Source organism: Phoca vitulina, unplaced genomic scaffold, assembly GCF_004348235.1.
Source record: "Phoca vitulina isolate PV1807 unplaced genomic scaffold, GSC_HSeal_1.0 scaffold5, whole genome shotgun sequence".
In the NCBI taxonomy this organism is placed as follows: Eukaryota; Metazoa; Chordata; class Mammalia; order Carnivora; family Phocidae; genus Phoca; species Phoca vitulina.
The window spans coordinates 14,564,883-14,587,567 of NW_022589708.1; the positions used below are offsets into that span (position 1 = coordinate 14,564,883).

At 36.6% G+C, this 22,685-nt stretch overlaps 1 protein-coding gene across 5 annotated transcripts in view; it reads left to right on the top strand.

The window, feature by feature from the left end:
• UGGT2 (UDP-glucose glycoprotein glucosyltransferase 2) overlaps positions 1–22,685 on the top strand; it is a 176,900-nt gene that overhangs the window by 36,461 nt on the left and 117,754 nt on the right. For 3 of the 5 annotated variants that reach the window (XM_032402739.1, XM_032402742.1, XM_032402743.1), the window contains exons 6-10: positions 5,364–5,460; positions 8,348–8,420; positions 10,710–10,810; positions 16,655–16,754; positions 19,267–19,327. In XM_032402739.1, coding sequence (XP_032258630.1) covers positions 5,364–5,460; positions 8,348–8,420; positions 10,710–10,810; positions 16,655–16,754; positions 19,267–19,327 — 432 coding nt within the window. Of the gene's footprint in view, positions 1–5,363; positions 5,461–8,347; positions 8,421–8,945; positions 8,961–10,709; positions 10,811–16,654; positions 16,755–19,266; positions 19,328–22,685 lie in introns of those variants that run through there. The other 2 variants (XM_032402741.1, XM_032402744.1) reach the window with 2 other exon arrangements.

Genomic DNA, 22,685 nt, shown 5'->3' on the forward strand with positions numbered 1-22,685 from the left:
TGTTGATATTCCTTTCTCTTCAGATTCCTTCTTAAATCTGAAACAGATTTAAAACTTGGATAAAAAACAAAACCATATTTGTATAATATTTGCGAGGATTCATAAATATAGTTTGTTTTTTTTGTTTTTTTGAGAGAAAGGAGAGAGTGTGAGCATGGGCAAAAAGGGGTAAAGGCAGAGGGAGAGAGAGAATCTTAAGCAGACTCCATGCTCAGCACAGAGCCTGATGTCATGACCTGAGCTGAAATGGAGAGTCAGATGATTAACCAACTGAGCCATCCAGGCACCCCTTTAAATACAATTATTATTAGTTTTTTAAAGATTTTATTTAAGAGATAGCAAGAGAGAGCATGAGCAGGGAGGAAAGTGAGAAGCAGGCTCCCTGCTGAGCAGAGAGCCTGATGCGGGGCTCCATCCCAGGACCCCCGGATCATGACCTGAGCCCAAGGCAGATGCTTAACTGACTGAGCCGCCCAGGCGCCCCATAAATACAATTATTTGTAATGAAAATGTATTATGATGAGGAAATCTAATTTAATTGATAGACTCATAGTATATATTAGTTCAAAGTGTGAAGCATGGTATAGGAATGCTGTTAACTATTTCTTAGATAGCTGACTACAGTTTTATTGAAGTTTCTGATCAAATATGGTGTGTTCCCACTCTTGCAACCTCTCATTGCTGTCACACTCTTGTTACAGTATTCTGGTTTAATGACCGTATAGGACCCATCGCCGTATCTCAAGTTTTATTTCTTTCATACCTCCACACCATTCCTCCCACCGCATGTGACCACACTCACACAAATGTACTAGAATGACCATTAGAGAAGCACTTTGCTTATTTTTTTTTTTAAAGATTTTATTTATTTATTTGACAGAGAGAGATAGTGAGAGCAGGAACACAAGCAGGGGGAGTGAGAGAGGGAGAAGCAGGCTTCCGGCGGAGCAGGGAGCCCGATGCGGGGCTTGATCCCAGGACCCTGGGACCATGACCTGAGCCAAAGGCAGACGCTTAACGACTGAGCCACCCAGGCGCCCCGCACTTTGCTTATTTTACCACTATATTCCCAACATGGAAAGAGTGTTTTATTTTGAAATATTAGTGATTTGTATATTAATGTTTAAGATAATAAAGCATCACAGATATACTTGCTAATTGCCTACCCACGTTTTTATATTGGATTATTTGGGTTTCTCTTTTTCTTATCTGCAGATTTTAAAAAATATGTTTTGAATACTAATCTTTTCTTCTATATTTTGCAAACATCTTCCAAAGTATTTCTGGTCTTCTGGTATTAAAACAAATTATTTATGACATTTTTGGTTCAGTGCAAGTAATAATTGTGACGTCAAATTTATCCACCTTTTCTTTAGTGGTTCGCTTCACGACATCATAAGGACATCTCCTGTAGTTTCTTGTGAGAATTAAAATGCTATTTTTTAAGTTTTAGTTTTTAATTCATCTGGAATGTATTTGAATATGCTGCAAGGTAGAGATACAATTCTAGTTTTTCCATATGGAAAATTATTGGTCCCCACATAATTTATTGAACAGTTAAGTCTTTATTCTAAGCCATCATATACCAAGTTTTCATATAGGCATTGTTTTTAGACTCTATTCTGTTCCAATAATATAGATGTCTGTTCTACACAAATATATTTTAATTGCAACAGCTTTAAAATCTAAAGCAATCTTGACAAAGGACAAAGCTAGAGGCATCATGCTTCCTGATTTCAAACTATATTACAAAGCTGTAGTATTAAAACAGTGTGGTATTGGCATAAAAATACATGGATCAGTGAACAGAGAGCCAAGAAATAAACCCATGCATATATGGTCAACTAATATTCAACAAGGGAGCCAAGCATACTCATTTAAATGGTGCTGGAAAAACTGGATAACCACATGCAAAAAAATGGAACTAGCCCCCTATCTTAAAACAGTCACAAAAATTAACTTGAATTGGATTAAAGATTTAAACATAAAATATGGAACCATGAAACTCCTAGAAGAAAACCCAAGGAAAAGCCCCTTTACAATGGTCTTGGCAGTGATTTTTTGGATTTGACACCAAAAGCAAAGGCAACAAAAGCAAAAATAAAGTGCAATAAAATCAAAAATAAAAGAAAAAAATAAAGTAGGACTACATCAAACTAAAAAGCCTCTGCACAGCAAAGGAAACCATGAACAAAATCGAAAATGTATGGAATGGGAGAAAATATTTGTAAATCATATATCTGATAAGGGGTTAATATCTGAACTATATAAGGACCTCATACAACTCAATAGTAAAAAAAAAAAAAAAAAAGTCTGATGGAAAAAAATGGGCAAAGGACCTGAATAGATACTCTATCTTCCAAGGGAGACATACAAATGGCCAGCATGTACATGAAAAGGCATTCAGCATCACTAACCAGGAAACGTAAATAGAAACTACAAGGAGATACCACCTCACACTTGTTAGAATTGCTGTTATCAAAAAGACAAGTGTGAGAGGATGTGGAGAAAAGGGAATATTTTTGCACTGTTGATGAGAGTGCAAATTGGTACAGCCACTATGGAAAGCAGAATGGAGGTTCCTCAAAAATTTTTAAAAAGAACCATCATATGATCCTATATTTCTGCTTCTGGGTATATATCCAAAGGAAACAAAACACTAACTTGAAAAGATATCTGTGGTCCCATGTTCGTTGCAGCATTACCTACCATAATGAAGACATGGGAACAGCCCCTGTGTTCAGCAGTGGATGAATGGATAAAGAAAACGTGGTGTATGTATACAGTGGAATAATATTCATCCTTAAAAAGGAAAGAGATCCTGCCATTTGTGACAATATGGATGGACCTTTGAGGGCATTATGTTAATTGAAATAAATCAGACAGAGAAAGACAAATACTGTAATGATGTCACTTACATGTGGAACCTAAAAAAAAACCAAACTCTAGAAAACGGGAGGTGGTGATGATGGGTGAAGGTGGTTGGAAAGTACAGACTTCCAGTTATAAGTTCTGGGGTGACTATACTTAATAATACTATGTTGCATATTTGAAAGTTGCTAAGAGAATAGATCTTAAAAGTACTTATCACAAGAAACAATACTGAGGTATGGATGTTAACTAAACTTACTGTGGTAATCATTTCATATTGTCTCTATCAAATCATTATGTCATACACCTTAAACTAATACAGTGTTTATGTCAATTATATCAGAGTAGGACTGGAAATGGGAGATCAAATTATTGTTTATCTTTTTAAAAAATGTCCCCCAAGTGATTCTAATGTGCCCTGCAGGGGGTTATGCTCATTGGTCGAGAATCAGTGTCCCAGGTTATTTTTTGGAGAATGTGACCATTAAATGTACTATGAAATCATACTAGCCAACTATCTGGGCACATTGTCACATCAAATTAGAGCCTTCATTTTAATGAATGATATATCGTACATTCAAAGTAGTTATATTTTAAATCTAGTCAACATGTAATTCTAATAAAATGGACATATTTATGCTGCCTTTGGAACAGATGCCTTTTTATGGGGAGAGAAGAAATAGAAAAATGAAGAAAGATTCTTCTCACCAGTTTAGTTTATGAGCATTTTTGGTTTGCAAATCCAAACTTACTAGACTACAGTTCACATTTTACATTAATACATTTTCAAATGGAGACAGTAAATATGAATTTAATAAACATATATCTTTATTCCTGAGGAGCTAATAATATTTCAGAATTGATAATGGAAATTGGTTATGTGAAATTGCATTTCTTTTATGAACTATAACAAAATATGTAGACTTGGAGCTTCAGTTTGCTTCTCTACCAGCTGATTGTCTTTTTGGTGGAGAGTCAAATGCATTTTTAAATTGAGCTGTATGAAATTGAAAATTCTTTAAAATATTTTCAACTTTTTCAGATGACCATAATTATAAGCAACTCAGTTCCCTTGTGCTATCTTTCAGTATAGCATGTGCCTGAGAAATTATACATTTTCATGTGGGCAGCAGTGCTAAATATTTCTTTGCATATCTGAAACTAATTCTTATATCATCTTATTTGGAAATAGAACAGCCCAGGAATAGTCACTCTAGTCATATACTTAATTTTAAGGTTGGGGGCAGAGGAGTTAGGGAGGAAATAAGAGAATAAAATAAAAAAAAACTATTGAGGTTCTCCTTGCCTCTGATCTCCACCTCTTCCTCTATCATGTGTAGGATTGCAAAACTGCCCCCTTGCAAACGTGAGTAAGAGAGATGCACAGCATGTTCTAGGGAGCTTGCTGGGCGCTAGGTTAAACTAGTTTCCTAAGCTGTGAAAGAATGTGCCAAATGATGATGACTATAGCAAAATTGTTAAGAATTTCCATCTGGAAGCTAGAAAGAACTTTAGACATCTTCTAAAAATGTTATGTATATTCACCCAGGTTGCTTACCTTTTGAAAAAAATGTGAATCCTCTTCCTTGATGGGGTAATCTCTACAAGTACATTTTGTATTTGCCCTTCACAGAAAGGGGAAAATTAGGTATTAAAATTCCGATCATCAGTACTTCAGACAACTCCATTTTAGACAACTTTTGCCCCTTGTTGCGAGAGTAGATGTTGATTTGTGGCATTTGGTATATTTTAATCATTGAGAAATGTGAGGAAAAATTTAATCAGGGTGTTCAAGACGCTGCATTTTTTGGTGTCTTTTGCCTCTACTCTTTAGTATCGCTTTTGGCAACACTCTAGTTGTCCTATATCTAGATAACTAGCAAATGAATAGCATTTGCTGGGTTAGCAAATCCTGTGTAGTTCACTGAAAGGAGTACAGTTTTATTGAAACTTGATTGTATTGGAGCCTCTGTTAATTAATTCATAGGAGAAATGGGGAAGTTACCAGTATAACACAAAAAGATGAGGTATTTTTTCTTTGTAAAAGAGCAATTAAAACATGAGAGCCATGACAACGCTTTTAGAAAGTAAAGAAGTGGTGATCAACCAAATTCTGGGTCCTTGATATACTATTTAGAAAGAATATAAATATACCCCAAATAATAATTTTCCACAGTGATTTTAAAAAGTCAATATTAGTAAGGGCGCCTGGGTGGCTCAGTCGGTTAAGCATCTGCCTTCGGCTCAGGTCATGATCTCAGGGTCCTGGGATCGAGTCCCGCATTGGGCTCCCTGCTCAGTGGGGAGCCTGCTTCTCCCTCTACCTGCCGCTCCCCCTGCTTGTGCTCACTCTCTCTCTCTGACAAATAAATAAAATATTTTTTAAAATATTAGTAAATTTACCCTAATGTCCTAATACACAAACATACTGAATTTAAAAGATGTATGACTAAATATTTTCTCTTTTTTAAAATCTAAATGTATTGGAACAGAAACCAGTCTCACAGAAAATGTACCTATCTGGCTATGGTGTGGAGCTAGCGATTAAAAGTACAGAATACAAAGCTTTGGATGATACCCAAGTTAAAAGTAAGTTTACTCTCTGTACTTGAGTAGAATAAAAATTTGGAGGCTTATATACTTTTTCAAAAATATTTAATGACTATAGTCTTACACATGTTAATTTGAGGCTGGAGATAGGGTAGACCTGTTTCTCCTTAGTTTAGAATTTGATATTAATCTGAAAGAAATATATTTAATATTGTGCTCTCAAAAACTTCTTTAAAAATTGGAAAAAGCATCTTGTTTTGCTTTATCCAGTGGCTTCCCAACCATTTTCGGCAACATATAAAAAATAGTAACCTATGCAAGGCAGGCTGAGGCAGTAGATGAGGCTGGTCATGGCTATCGTGACAGCCGGATATGGCCAGCCAGCCCGGCCTGGAGGTGGGGCTGGGGGTAGGGGGGTATCTAAGGGGGTACCCAGCCAGTCGGGGGCTGGGGGCGGAGTGAGGGTGGGACTGGCGGTGGGGGTAGGGGGCGTCTAAGGGGTCAGTGTCTCAGTCAGTCTGAAAGTCATTGGCAACACATGGTCTTATAGGAAGCTTTGTCTCACATATTTATAATGAAGTTAGCATGATGAAGCTGCACTTGAAGTAGGATGGGAGAGGCCTGTGAATTGCTAGTTTAGATGAAGTAGATTTGATTAGATCTGTGATCTACAAATCCATATCTATGGTTGTGCACTAAACTGCATGCTCTAGATAAAGGACTCAGGACACCTGAAGAAATTAAAGTAGTTTTCAGATTCTTATGAAAATCTTTTATTACCTGGATCATCCAAAATTTATTTATACCTGATTCTTGGTTAAGAGTTTTTGGGTTTTTTTTTTAAGATTTATTTTATTTATTTATTTGAGAAAGAGCACGTGCATGCGCAAGCAGGGGGAGAGGGAGAGAATCTCAAGCAGACTCCGGGCTGAGCGGGGAGCCTCACATGGGGCTCAGTCCCGGGACCCTGAGACCATGACCTGAGCTGAAATCAAGAGTCAAATGTCCAACCAACTGAGCCACTCAGGCACCGCTGGTTAAGCGTTTTTAGTTCGTTCTTTTATATGCTCTCAGATGTGGCTTCTGCTTCAACTTTATCTATTCAGGATCTGGTCCTGGAGGCCCTGCTCTGATCGCAGACCTAGCTCTGGCCAGTCCTCCTGATTGTGCTTCAAATAAAGATCTGTATTACTGTTAAGTCCTATCAATTAGAGTGCTGGAAAAGTATCATGCAAGTAGTAATATTCATGTTTTATGTATTTCTATCTAGCTTATATGTAGCTTTACAATGTTTTATAATTTAGTATCTTATTAATAGTCATAATAGTAATAGAAGGCATTTTCTAGCTATCCTTGGGCTTGTGGAATTTTCTTTAAAAAGTCAGATAAAAAAATTTTTAAAAGTCAGGTGATCACATGAATGATCTGTATTACACATTACACACTAAATTCTGTTGTCACCCTCTAAACATATGTGTGGAATAGATCTTTTCTCCATTCTAGTCACCACTTTAATTCAGTTGTTTTTTCCCTCTATACATCAGACTTCTAACTGGCCTTCTCTCTGATCTTTGGCCTTCTGTGCCCCCAGTCCTCCTTACCCCCCAAAATAGATGAATCAATGTTCTTCACAGTGCTTTCGGGTTGAATGCCTTATGATAAAAATCTGACTTTGTGACTCCACTGGTTAAAATCCCTCAGAGGGTCCCCATAACCCCCCTCATAAATCCTAGTACTGTAGCATTGCAAAGAAGGCTTTTCATACTCCAGCCTCTTTCCGCCTTATCACTCTCCCTCAGCCTGTGATTTGTACCTGCTGGTTCTGCAACACTAAACTACTATACAGAATAATTTTCTGTTGCCTGGATACCTCCATGTTTGGCTCCATGCTAAGCCTTCATGACCTCTATAGAGTACTTTTATCCCTTAGCATATGCTGTTCCCGCTGCCTGAAACCTTCCTCCTTTGCCCCCCTTTTCTTTCATCAAAGGCCTACTCATCTTTTAAAACTCCTGTCAGTACCTCTGAGATGGCTGGCTGTCTTTTTGCTCTGTCAAGGGTGGTTTTCTTTTCTCTATATCCCATATAGTCTATGCTTTCTTTCATAAAAGGTTTACACACTGTATTAAAATTGTCTATTTGTGTCTCTCCTTTCTACCAAGTGGAGTTTGTGTCTTTCCTGTCTCTCTTCTTCCTGGTGTATATCTGACAGGAAACAGCATAACAGGCAGCCAATAGATGTTGGCCAGATGAAGAAATAAAAGGGAGGAGAAGGAAAACTGGATCAGAGCACCCAGGACGTTTAGCTGTAGTCCAGGGGATGCGGGCCTTCAGGAGAGAGGGGAGGAGCGTACTGGAGGGGCTCAGGCACACTCCGAGAGCAGCCCCATGCTCTAAGACGTAACAAGTTCTTGTGATCCCAAGTACCCTGCACATAGACTGTTTGCCACCCTGTATGTTATAATTGTTTGGTGAGTAGAGGAGAAGGAAAGGGGAAGGGAAATAATGGTAACATGTTGTATCCTTACTCTTTGAGATCATGAGTTTTGGTGTCTTTCTAAAAGATTTCTTGATGGTCTTTAAAGGCACTGAAAATAGGTAAGCATGCCTATATTAATTAGGGCTTGGAGCTCCTGCCTGGCTTAAGAGCTAAAGGATTTGTTGCAACCACTTTGGTTTATGATTCTGGTTCTAAAATAGAACATGACTGTGAAATAATCTGTAAAGCATTGGTTAAATATTTAATAACCCAAACCTGTTTAAAAAGAGAGCACACTCAGAAATACAAGTGTGTGCATGTGTGTGTATCAGTGAGCTGGTCTGTGAAAGAAAAACAAGGTAAAACAAGGAATTTAAGTTTGCGTTCTTCTAATTTTTGATGACCTGCTCCTTTCCCAGTCTGAAAATATTTTTGTTTTCAAAACAGCAGTGACCAATACTACTGTGGAGGGTGAGATTGAGACAAATGAAGTTCAAGGATTTCTCTTCCAGAAACTAAAGTGAGTCTGAATTGAAATGAAGTTGCATTGCTGTGCTCTTAAGTTTGTCCTTAAAGGAACTCAGTATGCTATGCTGGCCTGTGTTTCATGTTCTTAAAATATACCCGTAATTGGTTTTTTTATTACAGAAGTAATACATGGTTAATGCAAAACACAATGGAAAAATAATCATGAATTTCACAGTACGATGAGTATGATTAGAAAAATAAGAATTGGAAATGATCAAAGTTATCTTTGTCAAAAAACATTATAGAATCTCTTACAGATCTACTGGATTAGAAAATTCATGGCTAGTTTTGGGTCATTAGCATGAAATAATCAAAATTTTTGTGCCTCAAAAGAAAATATTTATTTTCTTAATTAAGAAATTAATTTATTTTCTTAATTTCTTAATTTTCTGTGTGTGGAGTGCCATATTAAAAACCTTTTAACATCTGGTCTTAATTTCATTTACATATATAAGTAACCATTCAAAAATTAAAGTTGTGGCCCCCCCCCTTTTTTTTCCTGCATCACTGATTGAAGACCAGGAATAGGATGGTAAGTGCTCTCTGAATACTTATGAGTGGGGATTGTTGTTTTCTGTGTGCTTTCCCTTATTTACAAGAAGGGAAAGTTTGTGGTTTCATTACAAAGGCAAAATTAATTAAAGGTAAAGGACAGTTTTTATTAATAGTTTTAATTTTTGCCTGATATTCTAAGTATTTATAAAGCACACTAAGGTCAGTTCTCCTGGTGAGTAGATATTGTTACAGAGCAAGGAAACATTTTTGGAGATTGTGCTAATTTATACAGATGACGGAGTTATATTTCTAAAGTATATTGGCCCAGTGGCATACTAGTGGCCTTAAGAAGTTAATGCATAAAACAGATTTATTCTAAGTAAGGTATTTATTTAGTAGATAACAATACATTTTTATTTCATTGTCAGCAGTCTCAACATCTTGGAATCCACAGTTCTATTTTTTTCTTAATTCTTTTCTAAACATAACTTTTTATTGGAATAAATTGCACAACTTACAAGAAGATTTTGGAGCCCTGGGATATTAGTTTTTTAAAAGAGGCAGTACTCAAAATTAGTTCTTACACAGTTACTCGATTGAGGCAAAACCCTTTGCTTTGAGATATTATATGAATAATGTATTTTTGTCTGAGTTACATAAATTCAGCAGTGAAAATTGTTAAGATTATGGTTAAATATGAAAAACAATAATAGCTCTTATAAACTTAATATTCTGTGATTTAAAATATTTGAGGGGCACCTGGGTGGCTCAGTCGGTTAAGCGTCTGCCTTCCGCTTGGGTCATGGCCCCAGGGTCCTGGAATCGAGCCCCACATCGGGCTTCTTGCTCAGCGGGGAGCCTGCTTCTCCGTCTCCCTCTGCCTGCCGCTTCCCCTGCTTGTGCTCTCTCACTCTGTCAGGTAAATAAAATAATCTTAAAAAAAATAAAAATTGAGAAAGGGGTTAATTTAATTCGTAGTAAATTTCCTTTTAGGAGAAGTTCTGGTGCTTTTTCACTTCACTGTAAGAACAGTTGTAGTCAGTCTTGATTTGTTTTTAAAACATGGTCCCTGTAATAAAATTGCATGGTATCAACACTATGTTTATTGTTAAATATAAGATTAATGCATTTCTGTGTATATGGTTCTGTATATTTTTTATTTCACTTTTTAAAATCTTTTTACTGTTGAAAATATGTATTTTGTAAGTTGTGTTGGAGGTAAAGTTTTTTTTAAGAGAGAATCCTATTTAAATCTAAAATGGCACCATGTCTTGATTTCATAAGAGTTAGAAGAAAGAAACCACAGTTGAGGTCCTGTGTGTAGTAAAATGTCATTCCTATTACATTATTTGGCACTCTCAAAAAGATACCTAGATGTGTTTAACATCAGGCAAAAGTGTATAGGAAGCATTCATGTTTTCTTTATAAAATAGTTTTGTTTTAAATTATAAAAGCAATACTGTAATTTATAAAATGTTAAAAAGTATAGAGCATGAAAGCTAATAATTCTGCCCTCTCCCTTGGGTCCCTTTTAGGTAATGTTACTATGTTAACAATCGAGAGTCTATCCCTTCAGGTTTTGGTTTGTTTTGTTTTATATATTGAAAAAAGTGCACATACACAGCTCTCATTATTTTTAAGCTCTGCAGACAAAGTTGCCTCATGATGTATTATCTTGGTGAACAGTTTTTGTCTAATTATTTGAAAGGGTTAATTTCAAAAATACACTGCTTGTATAACTTGTAGTAGGTGATGATAATTAACATTACTTCATATTCTAATGCAGAGAAAGGTATTCAGATCTTAGAGATAATCTGACAGCATTCCAAAAATACCTGATTGAGAGTAACAAAGAAATGACGCCTTTGAAAGTCTGGGAACTACAAGGTATAGTATTTTGGTCTACTTTAATGTAGCATTTTGGTAACTGATCTCTGTTCTGATAAATAAGCTTTTATATAACACGATATAAATTATTTCATAGGTAATAATTACTGATGTGAATTTTTGTAGAAATTGATATTTAATTAAAAGGTTATCCACCAAGCAAAGCATGTTTTTATGTTTGTAAGAGTTTAAATTATACAAAGTGTAGTTTTTGATACTATCTAATCATTTTTAAAGTGTACACTGATTTATCTTGTAGGTTCATCTCAGGTATTAAATCACATTTCAAGGAATCTATAACATTGATTAAAAATCCTGACCAGTCAGGAAAACAGAACTAAATCAGACTAGTTTTCTTCTGTTTAAAATGTTGAGCTTAATAGACCATTGCATATTTCAATGTTAGCTTAGAACAGCCTTGTGCTGACCTCCTGTAAGCAGATATCTCGTGATCAGAATTTAGTTTGAACTGTAAGTTCTTTTCGATTTTTAATTTTCTTTTTTATTACTTGTAATTTTTAGTCATTCATGGGGACATCATTTTGCTGTGTAATCCATAACTTCTATCACTCTCCCATCAACTTTCTATTAACAGCTTATTGAGATAACTGACATACTATACAGCTCATCCCTTTAAAATGTACCATCTGATGGGTTTTAGTATATTTTCTGAGTTTTTTTAACTGTCACCACAGTCAATTTTAGAGTATTTTCATCACCCTGAAAGGAAAGTAACATACCCATTAACAGTCACTGCCCACTGCTCTCCAGTTTCTCCAACTGTTGTAGGCAAACACCATTCTACTTTTTCCTTCAAAATGTTCTCCAAGGAACCCATAATTTAGAAAATATAATTGCAGGTGATAATTGGAGGTGATGGGGTGCTTTTGAAGGCTTATAAACAGGACGTGCTCAGTCAGCTTAGTTTTAATGGATCTGGCTGATGACTATGTAAGATAGATTTGAATGAACCAGAACCAGGAACTCCATTAAGACATCTTTGAAATCCTGTGGTGAGAGATTGCGCTGTCACTGGTAGACAACGTAGAAAGGAAGGCTGGATTGAGCAAATATTGAGATGAAAGGAGTCAAAGATGGCTTGAAGATTTCCAGCTTTGAGCCTGAATAGGGAGAATATAAAACATGTCAGTATGTTTCGGGGTTGAAGATGGAGTTCAAGAATAACGAGACTGGTGTTAAAAGGATTGCTTAAAGTGACTGTGACATATTCAGATGACAGGGTCCAGTCACGGGGTGAACATAAAGTCTGTAAGCTAAAAGGAGAAGATTGAAAGAGCTGAACATCTTAGCACAAAGGCTTACAAAGGTAGGGGAACTAACTGGTGGTGTAGAGTGACCAGTTGGTACACGAGGGTGGACGCTGTGGTGCTCATCCACGTGTGGAAAGTAGAGTCCGTGAAGAAGTGGAGGAGCACATTACAGAAGCTAAACAAAATAGATTTCCAAGACAGAGAATGTAAGCACTATCTTTTTTCCTTTTTTATTGATTTACCAAATATTTATTGTATATCTACCACAGGTCAGCCATGTCTGTACATCCATGGTTTCATAATTTTTGGCTGAGAGCTACAGTAGGAAACCTATTTTACTTCAAGACCCATATACAAGTGTATGATGTAAGAATGCATAGATATGCTCAAAACTAAAAAAAATAAAAGTAAAAAAAGCTTCCGCATACAATGTGTGTATGTTTACTACATTTTATTCACTCTGACAAACTTTTTTTCCTACCCTATTTCATTGGAAAAATAACTTCGTATTACCTATCCATCTGATTTCACTACTAACTAATGGGTTCCAACTGACGTTTTGGAAAACACTGGATTCTGAAGATAAACTGAGCTAAAATAGACCCTGCATATCTTCAAAGGATCTTAGATAAACATAAAAACTTTGAAAACCAGAGGGGCGCCTGGGTGGCTCAGTCATTAAGCGCCTGCCTTCGGCTCAGGTCATGATCCCAGGGTCCTGCTCCACGGGAAGCCTGCTTTTCCCTCTCCCACTACCCCTGCTTGTGTTCCCTCTCTCGCTGTGTCTCTCGCTGTCAAAAAATTTTTTTGAAAACCAGTATAAAAATTATGGTTGTAATTGCTTTAAAGCAAAGGTAGATAGGATTAATGAAGGGTATATGCCAGGAAGATCCGAACCGGTGGGCGTGAGGGGCGGGGAGAGAAAGGGAAGTCTTTGCCAGGAAGTGATGACTGAATTGAGATCTGAGGAGGGGTTGGAATAAATTTGGGGGCGGGTTATTTAAAGAGAACATAAAAATCTTTGTGAGAGGTTAGATATGGATACATGAAGGAAAAAGAGATACTAAGAACTTGACTAGATGGTGGTTTGCCCAGCTACATGGACAGTGGTGTTTTCTGAGAAGAGAAGACTAAAGAGGACCAGATTTGGGCAAAGATGGGACAGGAATATCACAAAGTTATTATTAAACATGCTGCTTTGGAAATATCCAAGTGGTAAAACAGTTAAATAGGCAAAGTGTAGGACTTAGTTACTTATGAATCATTAGGTATGGAACAGTTTAGAACAAAGCAAAAAATGTTAATAGAATCTGATTATACTATATTCATTTGGTTATTTATAATCTATCTGATTTCATAAGTGAATTTTCAGGGGGCTTTCAAATAAATTATACACAGAAAATTGGTCATGTAAAGAATTACATTCATGTTATAAAACGTTTTAAAAGACTAGTTGTGTTCTCAAACCTGAGTAAAAGGTAGTTGTCCATGATCATCACAATGGTGATTGATGATAATAAAAAAATTAGCCGGGGCGCCTGGGTGTCGATAAGCGTCTGCCTTTGGCTCAGGTCATGATCCCAGGGTCCTGGGATCGAGCCCCGCACTGGGCTCCTTGCTAGGCGGAGAGCCTCCTTCTCCCTCTCCCACTCCCCCTGCTTGTGTTCCCTCTCTCGCTGTCTCTCTCTCTCTCTCTCTCAAATAAATAAAATCTTAAAAAAAAAGCCAACACTGTGTCTGGCAAAGTGTTAGGCTATTTATATACATTATCCTAATTACTTTTTTAAAAACTCGTATGAGTTATATATTCCACTTTTCCAGATGAGGAAATTAAGAAATGGACACATACAATAATGAGTCTAAGTTCACAAATCTGATAAAGCACAAATCAGGGATACCTAAAATGAGCAGGTCTGTGTCATTATAAAGTCTAAATTCTTTCTTCTGCCTAGCATTGTGCCTTTTTGAGTATAATGTTGTATAGCCAAATACTGTCAGGCAAGATCTTTGATCATACACTTTCCTCTTTTATAAGTTGTTACACCGTTCAGTCATGTAAGTAATGACTAAGTTTTCTCACCTAAAAATATGTATATCCCTAAATATACACATCAGTTAAAAATTGTATTGCTTATAAATGCCTTTAATAACAATAGAATGAGAAACCGAACATAAAGGATCTTGTAATTTTACTATTCATTCATTCATCAATAGTGAGCACCTACTTGTGTATCAGGTATTTTTTTTGTGAGAACATTTACTTTCTACTCTCTTAGCAAATTTCAATTATGCAGTACAGTGATACCAACTCTAGTCACCCTGGTGTATGTTAGATTCTCATCCCCTCTTCATCTTATAGCTGAAAATGTATGCCCTTTTCCCAACCTCTCCATCTTTCCTCTATCCAGTCCCAGGCAGCTACTTTTCTACTGTGTTTGTGTGAGTTTGACTTTTTTTTTTTTTTAGATTTACATATAAGTGATGCTGTGCAGTATTTGTCTTTGTCTGTTTTCACTTAGCATAATGTCCTCCAGGTTCACCATGTTGTTACAAATGGCAAAATTTCCATTCTATTTAATGCTGAATAATATTCCATTGTATGTATATACCACATTTTTTCTAACCGTTCACTCATCCGTGGACATTTAGGTTGTTTCCATCTTGTCTATTGTGAATAATGTTGCAGTGAACATGGGAGTAAGATATCTCTTTGAGATACTGATTTCGTTTCCTTTGGATACATACCCAGACGTGGGATTGCTGGATCACATGGTGGTTTTAGTTTTAATTTCTTGAGGAATCCCCATAATGTTTTCCGTAGTGGCTATACCAGTTTACATGAGTTCCTTGTATATTTTTGTTATTAACCCCTTATCAGATGATTTGCAAATATTTTCTCCCATTCTGTAGCTTGCTTTTTCATTTTGTTGATTTCCTTGCTGTGCAGAAGCTTTGTAGTATGATGTAGTCCAACTTGTTCATTTTCACTTTGCTGCCTTTGGTTTTGGTGTCAAATCAAAAAATCATTGCTAAAACTAATGTCAAGGAGCTTACCCCTATGTTTTCTTTCAGGATCTTATGGATTTAGGTCTTAAATTTAAGTCTAACCCATTTTGAGTTGATTTTTGTGTATTGTGTAAGATAGGGGTCCATTTTCATTCTTTTGCATGTGAATGTCCAGTTTTCGCAGCACCATTTATTGAATAGAAAGTCAGTACTTTGCAGGAAGTGATCCTCTTGCAGAAGGATCTTAGTGAGATAAGCATTGAGAAATGGCTGTTGTGTTTGGCAATCAGGAGATAGTACTGAGCACTGACAATTTCACGGCAGTGCTGGAGCTGGAAACTTGCTGAAGCTGGCTGAGGAAATGCTATTTAAAGTTACTCACCTCTGAAACAAATAATGTAATATATGTTAAGAAAAAAAAAAGAAGATAGCAGGAGGGGAAGAAGGAAGGCGGGGAAATCAGAGGGGGAGACGAACCATGAGAGACGATGGTCTCTGAAAAACAAACTGAGGGTTCTAGAGGGGAGGGGGGTGGGAGGATGGGTTAGCCTGGTGATGGGTATTAAAGAGGGCACGTTCTGCATGGAGCACTGGGTGTTATGCACAAACAATGAATCATGGAACACTACATCAAAAACTAATGATGTAATGTATGGTGATTAACATAACAATAAGAAATTTTTTAAAAAGTTATTCAGCTAGAAAGTGATACAGAGCTGGAATTTGAACCTTGGTTGTTAGGCTCTCCATCCCATGGGAAGCTGTGCTAAGAACCTCTCTTCCTAAACTTTGACTCCAACCCAATTCACCACCCTGAGAACGTGGAAACAAAACTAGCCTTGTTATGCTAAACTGGTTATTTTGCTAATAATGGTAAGCTAGGTTTCTACCCATGGTGAAATGTTAAAGAGAAACAGTATGTTTCACTGTTCCGTAATGAACAGAATTCAGCTTTAAAATCTTTTCTGAATCTTGACAAGGTAAAGGAGACTAAGAAAAATGACTGCTTCCGTCATCCTGGAGACTGACCACATAAGCCACGGTTTTCTTTCCATCAAACTGTAGTATCGAGGAAAATACCAAGTCTAGGATTTTATTTTCATTGTGGTATAAAGTTAAAACATGTTGAAAGAGAAAGTGAATGTTTGATATTTACTGAGTTGGACACATTGGATTTTAAAGTTCTTTCCAGAATTGGCTCCTCGAAGCTCTTTTTTCCTTTTGTTATTCTTACCAAAGCTTTTTGTTTCATGTTTTCTTCAACCTTAGAAAAAATAGTTTTGCCTCAACATTTCTTTCCCTGTATCTTTTTGAAGCTATACTGTAATTTGTGGAAAACAATAGGTATTAAATGATAATTAGTCCTTCATGAAATAAAGTTTACCTTATTTGGACATAAGTGATAGCCTTCCATTTAAAACTTTTGAAGAATGTTAAATATAAGAGTGTTAATATCTATATATACATACATGGCAAGAAGTGTTGACTAAATTATTTAAATTACATGGTGATGTCGATAAAGATCTGATACTATGCTAGATTGCTTAATGATTTTTTTTTTTTCCAGATCTTAGTTTTCAGGCAGCTTCTCAAATAATGTCCACTCCAATTTATGATGCTGTAAAATTAATGAAAGACATTTCACAGAACTTCCCCATAAAAGCCAGGTATGTTAAAGCTTATTACTTTGATTATAGCCAGAACTTTTTCCATTAAATAAATTTTATGAAAATAGCTGATTTCATTTTAACATGGTGATATCAATTAATTCTAATAGATATAGTGTTAAGGAAATTAGGATATTTCTTCATTATGCATGTTGTTTTTTTATCAGAGGAAAATACTGGCTTGTGTATATGTGTGTGTGTATACTGCAAGATAGAACTCCTGAATTAGAGGCAACTAGAAAGGAAAAATAATTTATTAAAATTGTTTAAACATAAACAGTGATATGGTAATCCAGATATGGTAAACTTGTTTAAGGAATGAATAATGAGGGAATATTTTTTCTCTTTTCTAGGTAGGGGGTGATGAAAAGTATTACTCTAAATAGATTTATGCCCAGAGTGTGGCTAGATCATGTTCTTATCCTTTCAGATTCTAGACAGGTAGTAATGTCTTATTTATGCAATATTTTGTGGAGTGCTTTTTTTCCAGTAGGGTACCTAATCGAGCTCCTTCCAGAAATACAGATTTTACATTAAACATATCTGGCAGTTCAATAGATAATACATTTGCATGTCTAAAAGTAATCAGTACTTTTACGAAATAACAAAACTCTTATGCATTTGTAGTCTGGTTAGGAATGACAGGATCTACAATTATAAGCAACCAGTGAAAACAGGTTAGCTCATCTTGAAGATACAGAGCCCGTGACAAGTGCAGCTGTGTTTTTTCTGAAGGGAAGGGGAGAGCATTCCTGCCGTGGCCGCAGCCCTTCTCCGCCTGTGGGGGATTGCTGTGCCTCTGTGTGTCTCAGACACTAGGTTGTACATTTGTCCACAGTGCAAATTACTGAATTTACATCTAGATATTCTTTCCTTTGTAAGATAAATAAGTAGTACAGAGTTGGCCACAAGATAACAAGAACCTTTCCAGGGGACCCTGACGTAGAGGGGTTTGTCAACTTATTTACAGATTAAGAATTAATGTATTTTTGTGACTCTCTGTGTTCATTTTAGTTTAAACAGTCAAGAATTTGAGAAGTCAGTATTTATATAGAAATATGCATATGTGCATAAATGTTTAGCTGTACTGCTGTTTCTGAAATTACTAGGTCAAATACAAATTAAGTGAAATAACTCTAGTTTTAAGAAGACTGTTTATTCACTCTGTTGACAGTCAGTTGTAATCCGGGGTTCTGTTGCTAAACTCTGCTCTTAGTTTGTGGTTGATCATTAAAAAAAAATTGCAAACTATGGTAACACTGCTTAGTGGCTAATTTATAGGCTTGAGCATATCTGTAAAGCCACTCGATAGACAATCAGTAAATGATAAAATATTTGCTAAATGAATGAAAAATTTGTATTATCAAATTATCTATTGTAATATCTCTCAAGTGCTGCCAAATTTTAGGAGATAATGGATACTTAATTGTGGGTTGTTTTAAGATACCCCTTTCTGCTTGTGTTTTACTTTATTTTTTTTATTTTTTATTTTATTATGTTATGTTAGTCACCATACAGTACATCGTTAGTTTTTGAATCAGTGTTCCATGATTCATTGTTTGCGTATAACACCCAGTGCTCCATGCAGTACGTGCCCTCCTTAATGCCCATCACTGAGCTAACCCATACCCCCACTCCCCTCCCCTCTAAAACCCTCAGTTTGTTTCCCGGAGTCCATAGTCTCTCATGGTTCGTCTCCCCCTCTGATTCCCCACCTTCATTTTTCCCTTCCTTTAAAGCTGAACTTTACATTATCAATCTTTTAATTTTTCATCCTTTTTTTTTGCATAAAATTGACAAATATGTAACTAATTTTGCTAGGAGTTATCAAGTCAAATAAATGTAGTTAATAGACTTGTTAAAAAAAACATCTTCTCTGTCTTTACGTTATAGGGGATATTCAAGAGTGAATACATGAAATCAGTTTTATTAGTTGTTTAGAACTTACATGCTCTGGTAGAGGTCCCAGGTTAACCAAAATCTTAATGTCCAAGTATTCTGAAAATTGCCCGTTTGCATTGACACATTTGATGATATTGGTAATTTCATACAAAATTTCTCTGTATGGGCCAAATAGCACAAAATAGCATTTTCAGTCAAGTATATTTGAAAAATAAGTATCTAGTAGTAAATAAGTTCTGACAGTACTTAATGCATACAGTTAGTGCACATGAGCCCTTTTTTAAAATTAAGTTTTTATTTTAATTCCAGTGTAATTAACATACGGTGTTGTATTAGTTTCAAGTGTATAGTACAGTGATTCAGCAATTCCATACATCACCCAGAGTGTACATGAACTCTTGACAGTCTGTAATCCACCTGAATCGAACACCCCTGTCAAATGAAAGCCATTGTACCAGTTGTCAAATAGGCTACATGGAAATGTATACTTTTCGGTTATGAAGCATTTCGAGTTTTTAGGTTCTTATCCAGAGTATTATATTACACTGAATTACAGATTAGTCTTAAACATTTAAGAAAATATTAATTGTATCAGTATTTATTTTCCCAGATCTCTGACCAGAATTGCTGTAAATCAACTTATGAGGGAGGAAATACAGGAAAATCAAAAGGTTTGTTTGAATTTTTTTTTAATTTACTACATGAATATCACTATTTTAGACTTTGGATGTCCAATTTTCATGCAAAAAAGAAAATCATAATTTGTGCTTTTTTGATTGTTAAATCAGTTGAGGTTTTTCCATTTTTAGATTGTCTACTTTATATAGCTTACAGTCTGTGATTCTAGCCAATCTTTCCTGACATATATCTTACTTCTTCATTCACCCTTACTCCAGATCTTCTGCCCATGTAGTATGGTTTTCTTTATAGGATAAAGAATAAAACTATGAGTTAACTATTCTGTTTCTCATAATTGGTTTTGCTTTAAAAGCTTGTGAGGCCTGAGTCAGGTTTGGACCATAGGAACATTATTAGAATCGTATGTCATATAGGGCACAGTTGATCAGTAATTTGATAAGATTCTGCCAAGTGGTCTCTTAAATTACCTTAAGAACCCAAATGACCCTAGCTGTGTTAGTATTTGTGAAGTGCTTAGAACACTGCCCGACTTAATGACATAGGACTGCCTTGGCTTTAAGAAATAGAACCAGATGCACAGGGCCCTGAACACTAGGAGTTTGTTTTTCTCACATAAAGAAGCCTCAGAGTAGATAGGTACAGACATGATTTTCTCCTTCTGTGGCTGCAGAGTGGCTCCCAGAGCTCTGGGCTTCTTATTTGTATTCAAAGCAGAAAGAGGCAGGAGGATGGTATTAGCCACATGTATCCTCTCTAAAGCCTTCCTGGAACACTTGAGCTGACTACTTCCATCACATTGGCCAGAATTTTGTCATGCGGCTATCTCTTGCTGCAAGGGAGGCTAGAAAACTCGTGTTCTTTTCTAGTAATTGAGGCAAGCTGAGGAGAGGTGGATTAGCTTAGCCAGCCAACAGTGCCTGTCCCATGGAGACAGAGGTCTCAATAGATGTCAGCTCTTCTGATGGCGACCAACAACTCCAACAGTAATAGTGAAGAAGTAGATGCCTAGTCCGTGCCTGGAGGCTGGGTGTTGGGAGCCGTCATACAGCATCCCTGTGTGGGGTATTCCTTGCCTCGCTGACCACCTAACAAATTATTGCTTATCCTCCAAAACTCGTTGTAGTATTATCCTTTCTGTAATTTTCCTAATTGCTGTTACCCCTCTTGGAACAGAGTGCATTGTTTTCTAATGAAAGTTGCTGTATTTCCAGTGAATTTTGTTTGAATAACGTACCTGCAGTAGGAAAAGAAGAGAGGGCAGCAAAGAAAAGGGAGGAAAAACAAAGGATGCCAGAGTATTAGTGGCTTCATCCAGTATATTTTTGTGCTCATTTAACAGTCCCGAGTGGGTGTTCTGGTCATCTGAGCTTTGCTCCAAGTGGTCACTTAGGGTCAAAAGGCTGGAGGACTTCATGAGGTTAAAGAAGAATATAGTGGGGATGAAAGAGAGGTCATTGGAAGGATTGAAGACCCAGATCACTGCACTGGAAAATTTCACAGGTAGACCAGTGCGATGGCCTAATCATAGGGTGATGGCCAAAGCTGGTTGCTGAAGCAGAGTGGAAGTGGAAGGTGATAGAATTGAGGAAATCAGGAAACTCTGAATCTGGAGGCTTGAATGAGCATGGTGCCTGGTACGGCGCTTTCCCTCAGAAATATCTGTTGAATTGAGAACTGTTGAATGTTTAAATGTTATCTGTAATATAGTCAATGTTTAGCAACAGGTAGTTTTTTAAATGTTATGTGTGTATTATAGCAGTTATTAATACCCCAATTTATAAAATGAGATCCAGTGAGTTCTTTTTTTTTTTTTTAAAGATTTTATTTATTTATTTGACAGAGAGAGACACAGCGAGAGAGGGAACACAAGCAGGGGGACTGGGAGAGGGAGAAGCAGGCTTCCCGCGGAGCAGGGAGCCCGATGTGGGGCTTAATTCCAGGACCCTGGGATCATGACCTGAGCCGAAGGCAGACGCTTAACCAACTGAGCCACCCAGGCGCCCCGAGATCCAGTGATTTCTGTTGGGTCACAGAGTTGGTAAAAGAACCAGAATTTATGCTCTGATACACAGTTCGTTTCAGATCAATTTCATAAGCACTTTGAATTTGTTCAAGGGCCAAACATCTTGCCAGGTGATGAGAAAACAAAGATATTCAGGGAGATTAAGAAATTTGATCTACTTTTGTTTCTTCTCAAAATTATTGATTGACTCCTGTTTCCAGAAGAACAACATACAAAATTTAGAGAAATCCGTTTAATAAAACCAGGTGGGGTAGGAGAAGTCTAATGTAGACTGTCAGCTCCTCTATGAAAACCAACAGGAAATCCTGTTGATAAAGCAAAGCTGAGTTTAATCACTTACTGAAGTAAGGGAGAATAACACTGTGGTACAATCTTACTCTCAAATGAAGGATGTTAAGGTAGATTATTTATAGGTTCTAGAGCTTCTGTTCAAGTGGTTTGATTGGGTCTTTCAAGGTGGAGGGAATTATTTGGGATTGCGTGGAGTTTGTAACACAGTAGTTTAGGATCGGTCAACACAAAAGTGATGGTTTTGTTGAGCAAACTTATAAGCAAGCTCTTTGCCCAGATTAGGTAACTGTTCAGATTTGCAAACCAGACTGTTTTGCACATCTATTCCAGATTTGCCTGGAACAATTTGTTTGCAAGAACTTCCTGAAGCAAATGGTTATTTATTCATCTATAACTTTATCTTCCTGGACAAGAATTTCCTGTAATAGTTAAGTGGTATTGGCTCAAGTGATCTCCGTTCTCAGTCCCAGTAGTTGAGCTATAATGATGTAGGTGGTCTCATTTCCCTCTAGGAGGGCAAGAGATGACTCAAGAAGTAGACCCTAGCTAGAAAAGTGGGGAGAGACAGTGTTATTTTCCCTATAGTACTTCATAACCAAAGGTTTGATATTGCTAGTAGATAGTCATAGGGAAGGGCTGTTTAAAAATTTAAGATCATTGGTTGATATTTTGCAGAGGGAAAACATGAAATATTGAGATGGATTATGTTATTGTTCACAGTCACTCCTTCCCTCTGATGTTGATTGATGCCATGTCGCTTTAGCTAATATAAAATGAGCAGATACCCACATCTGTGCAAGCAGATGCTTTTGTGGTTCAGTTGCCTTGTTGCTTCTGCTATCCTGAGGCATGTCCCACGTAGAGGCTGCTCGCCTGGTCTGGCGCCTGAAATGAAAAAGGCCCTGGAGTAGAACCGAAGATGACTTGAAGGTGTGAATATATGATATGAGCAAGAAGTAAATGTTTCCTTTAGTAAGCCACTGAGATTTGGGAGTTCTTTATATTAAGAACTTGGTTACAGTAATATCATCAAATATGTTAAATTTCATACATTACTTTTCCATTTGTTAAATTGC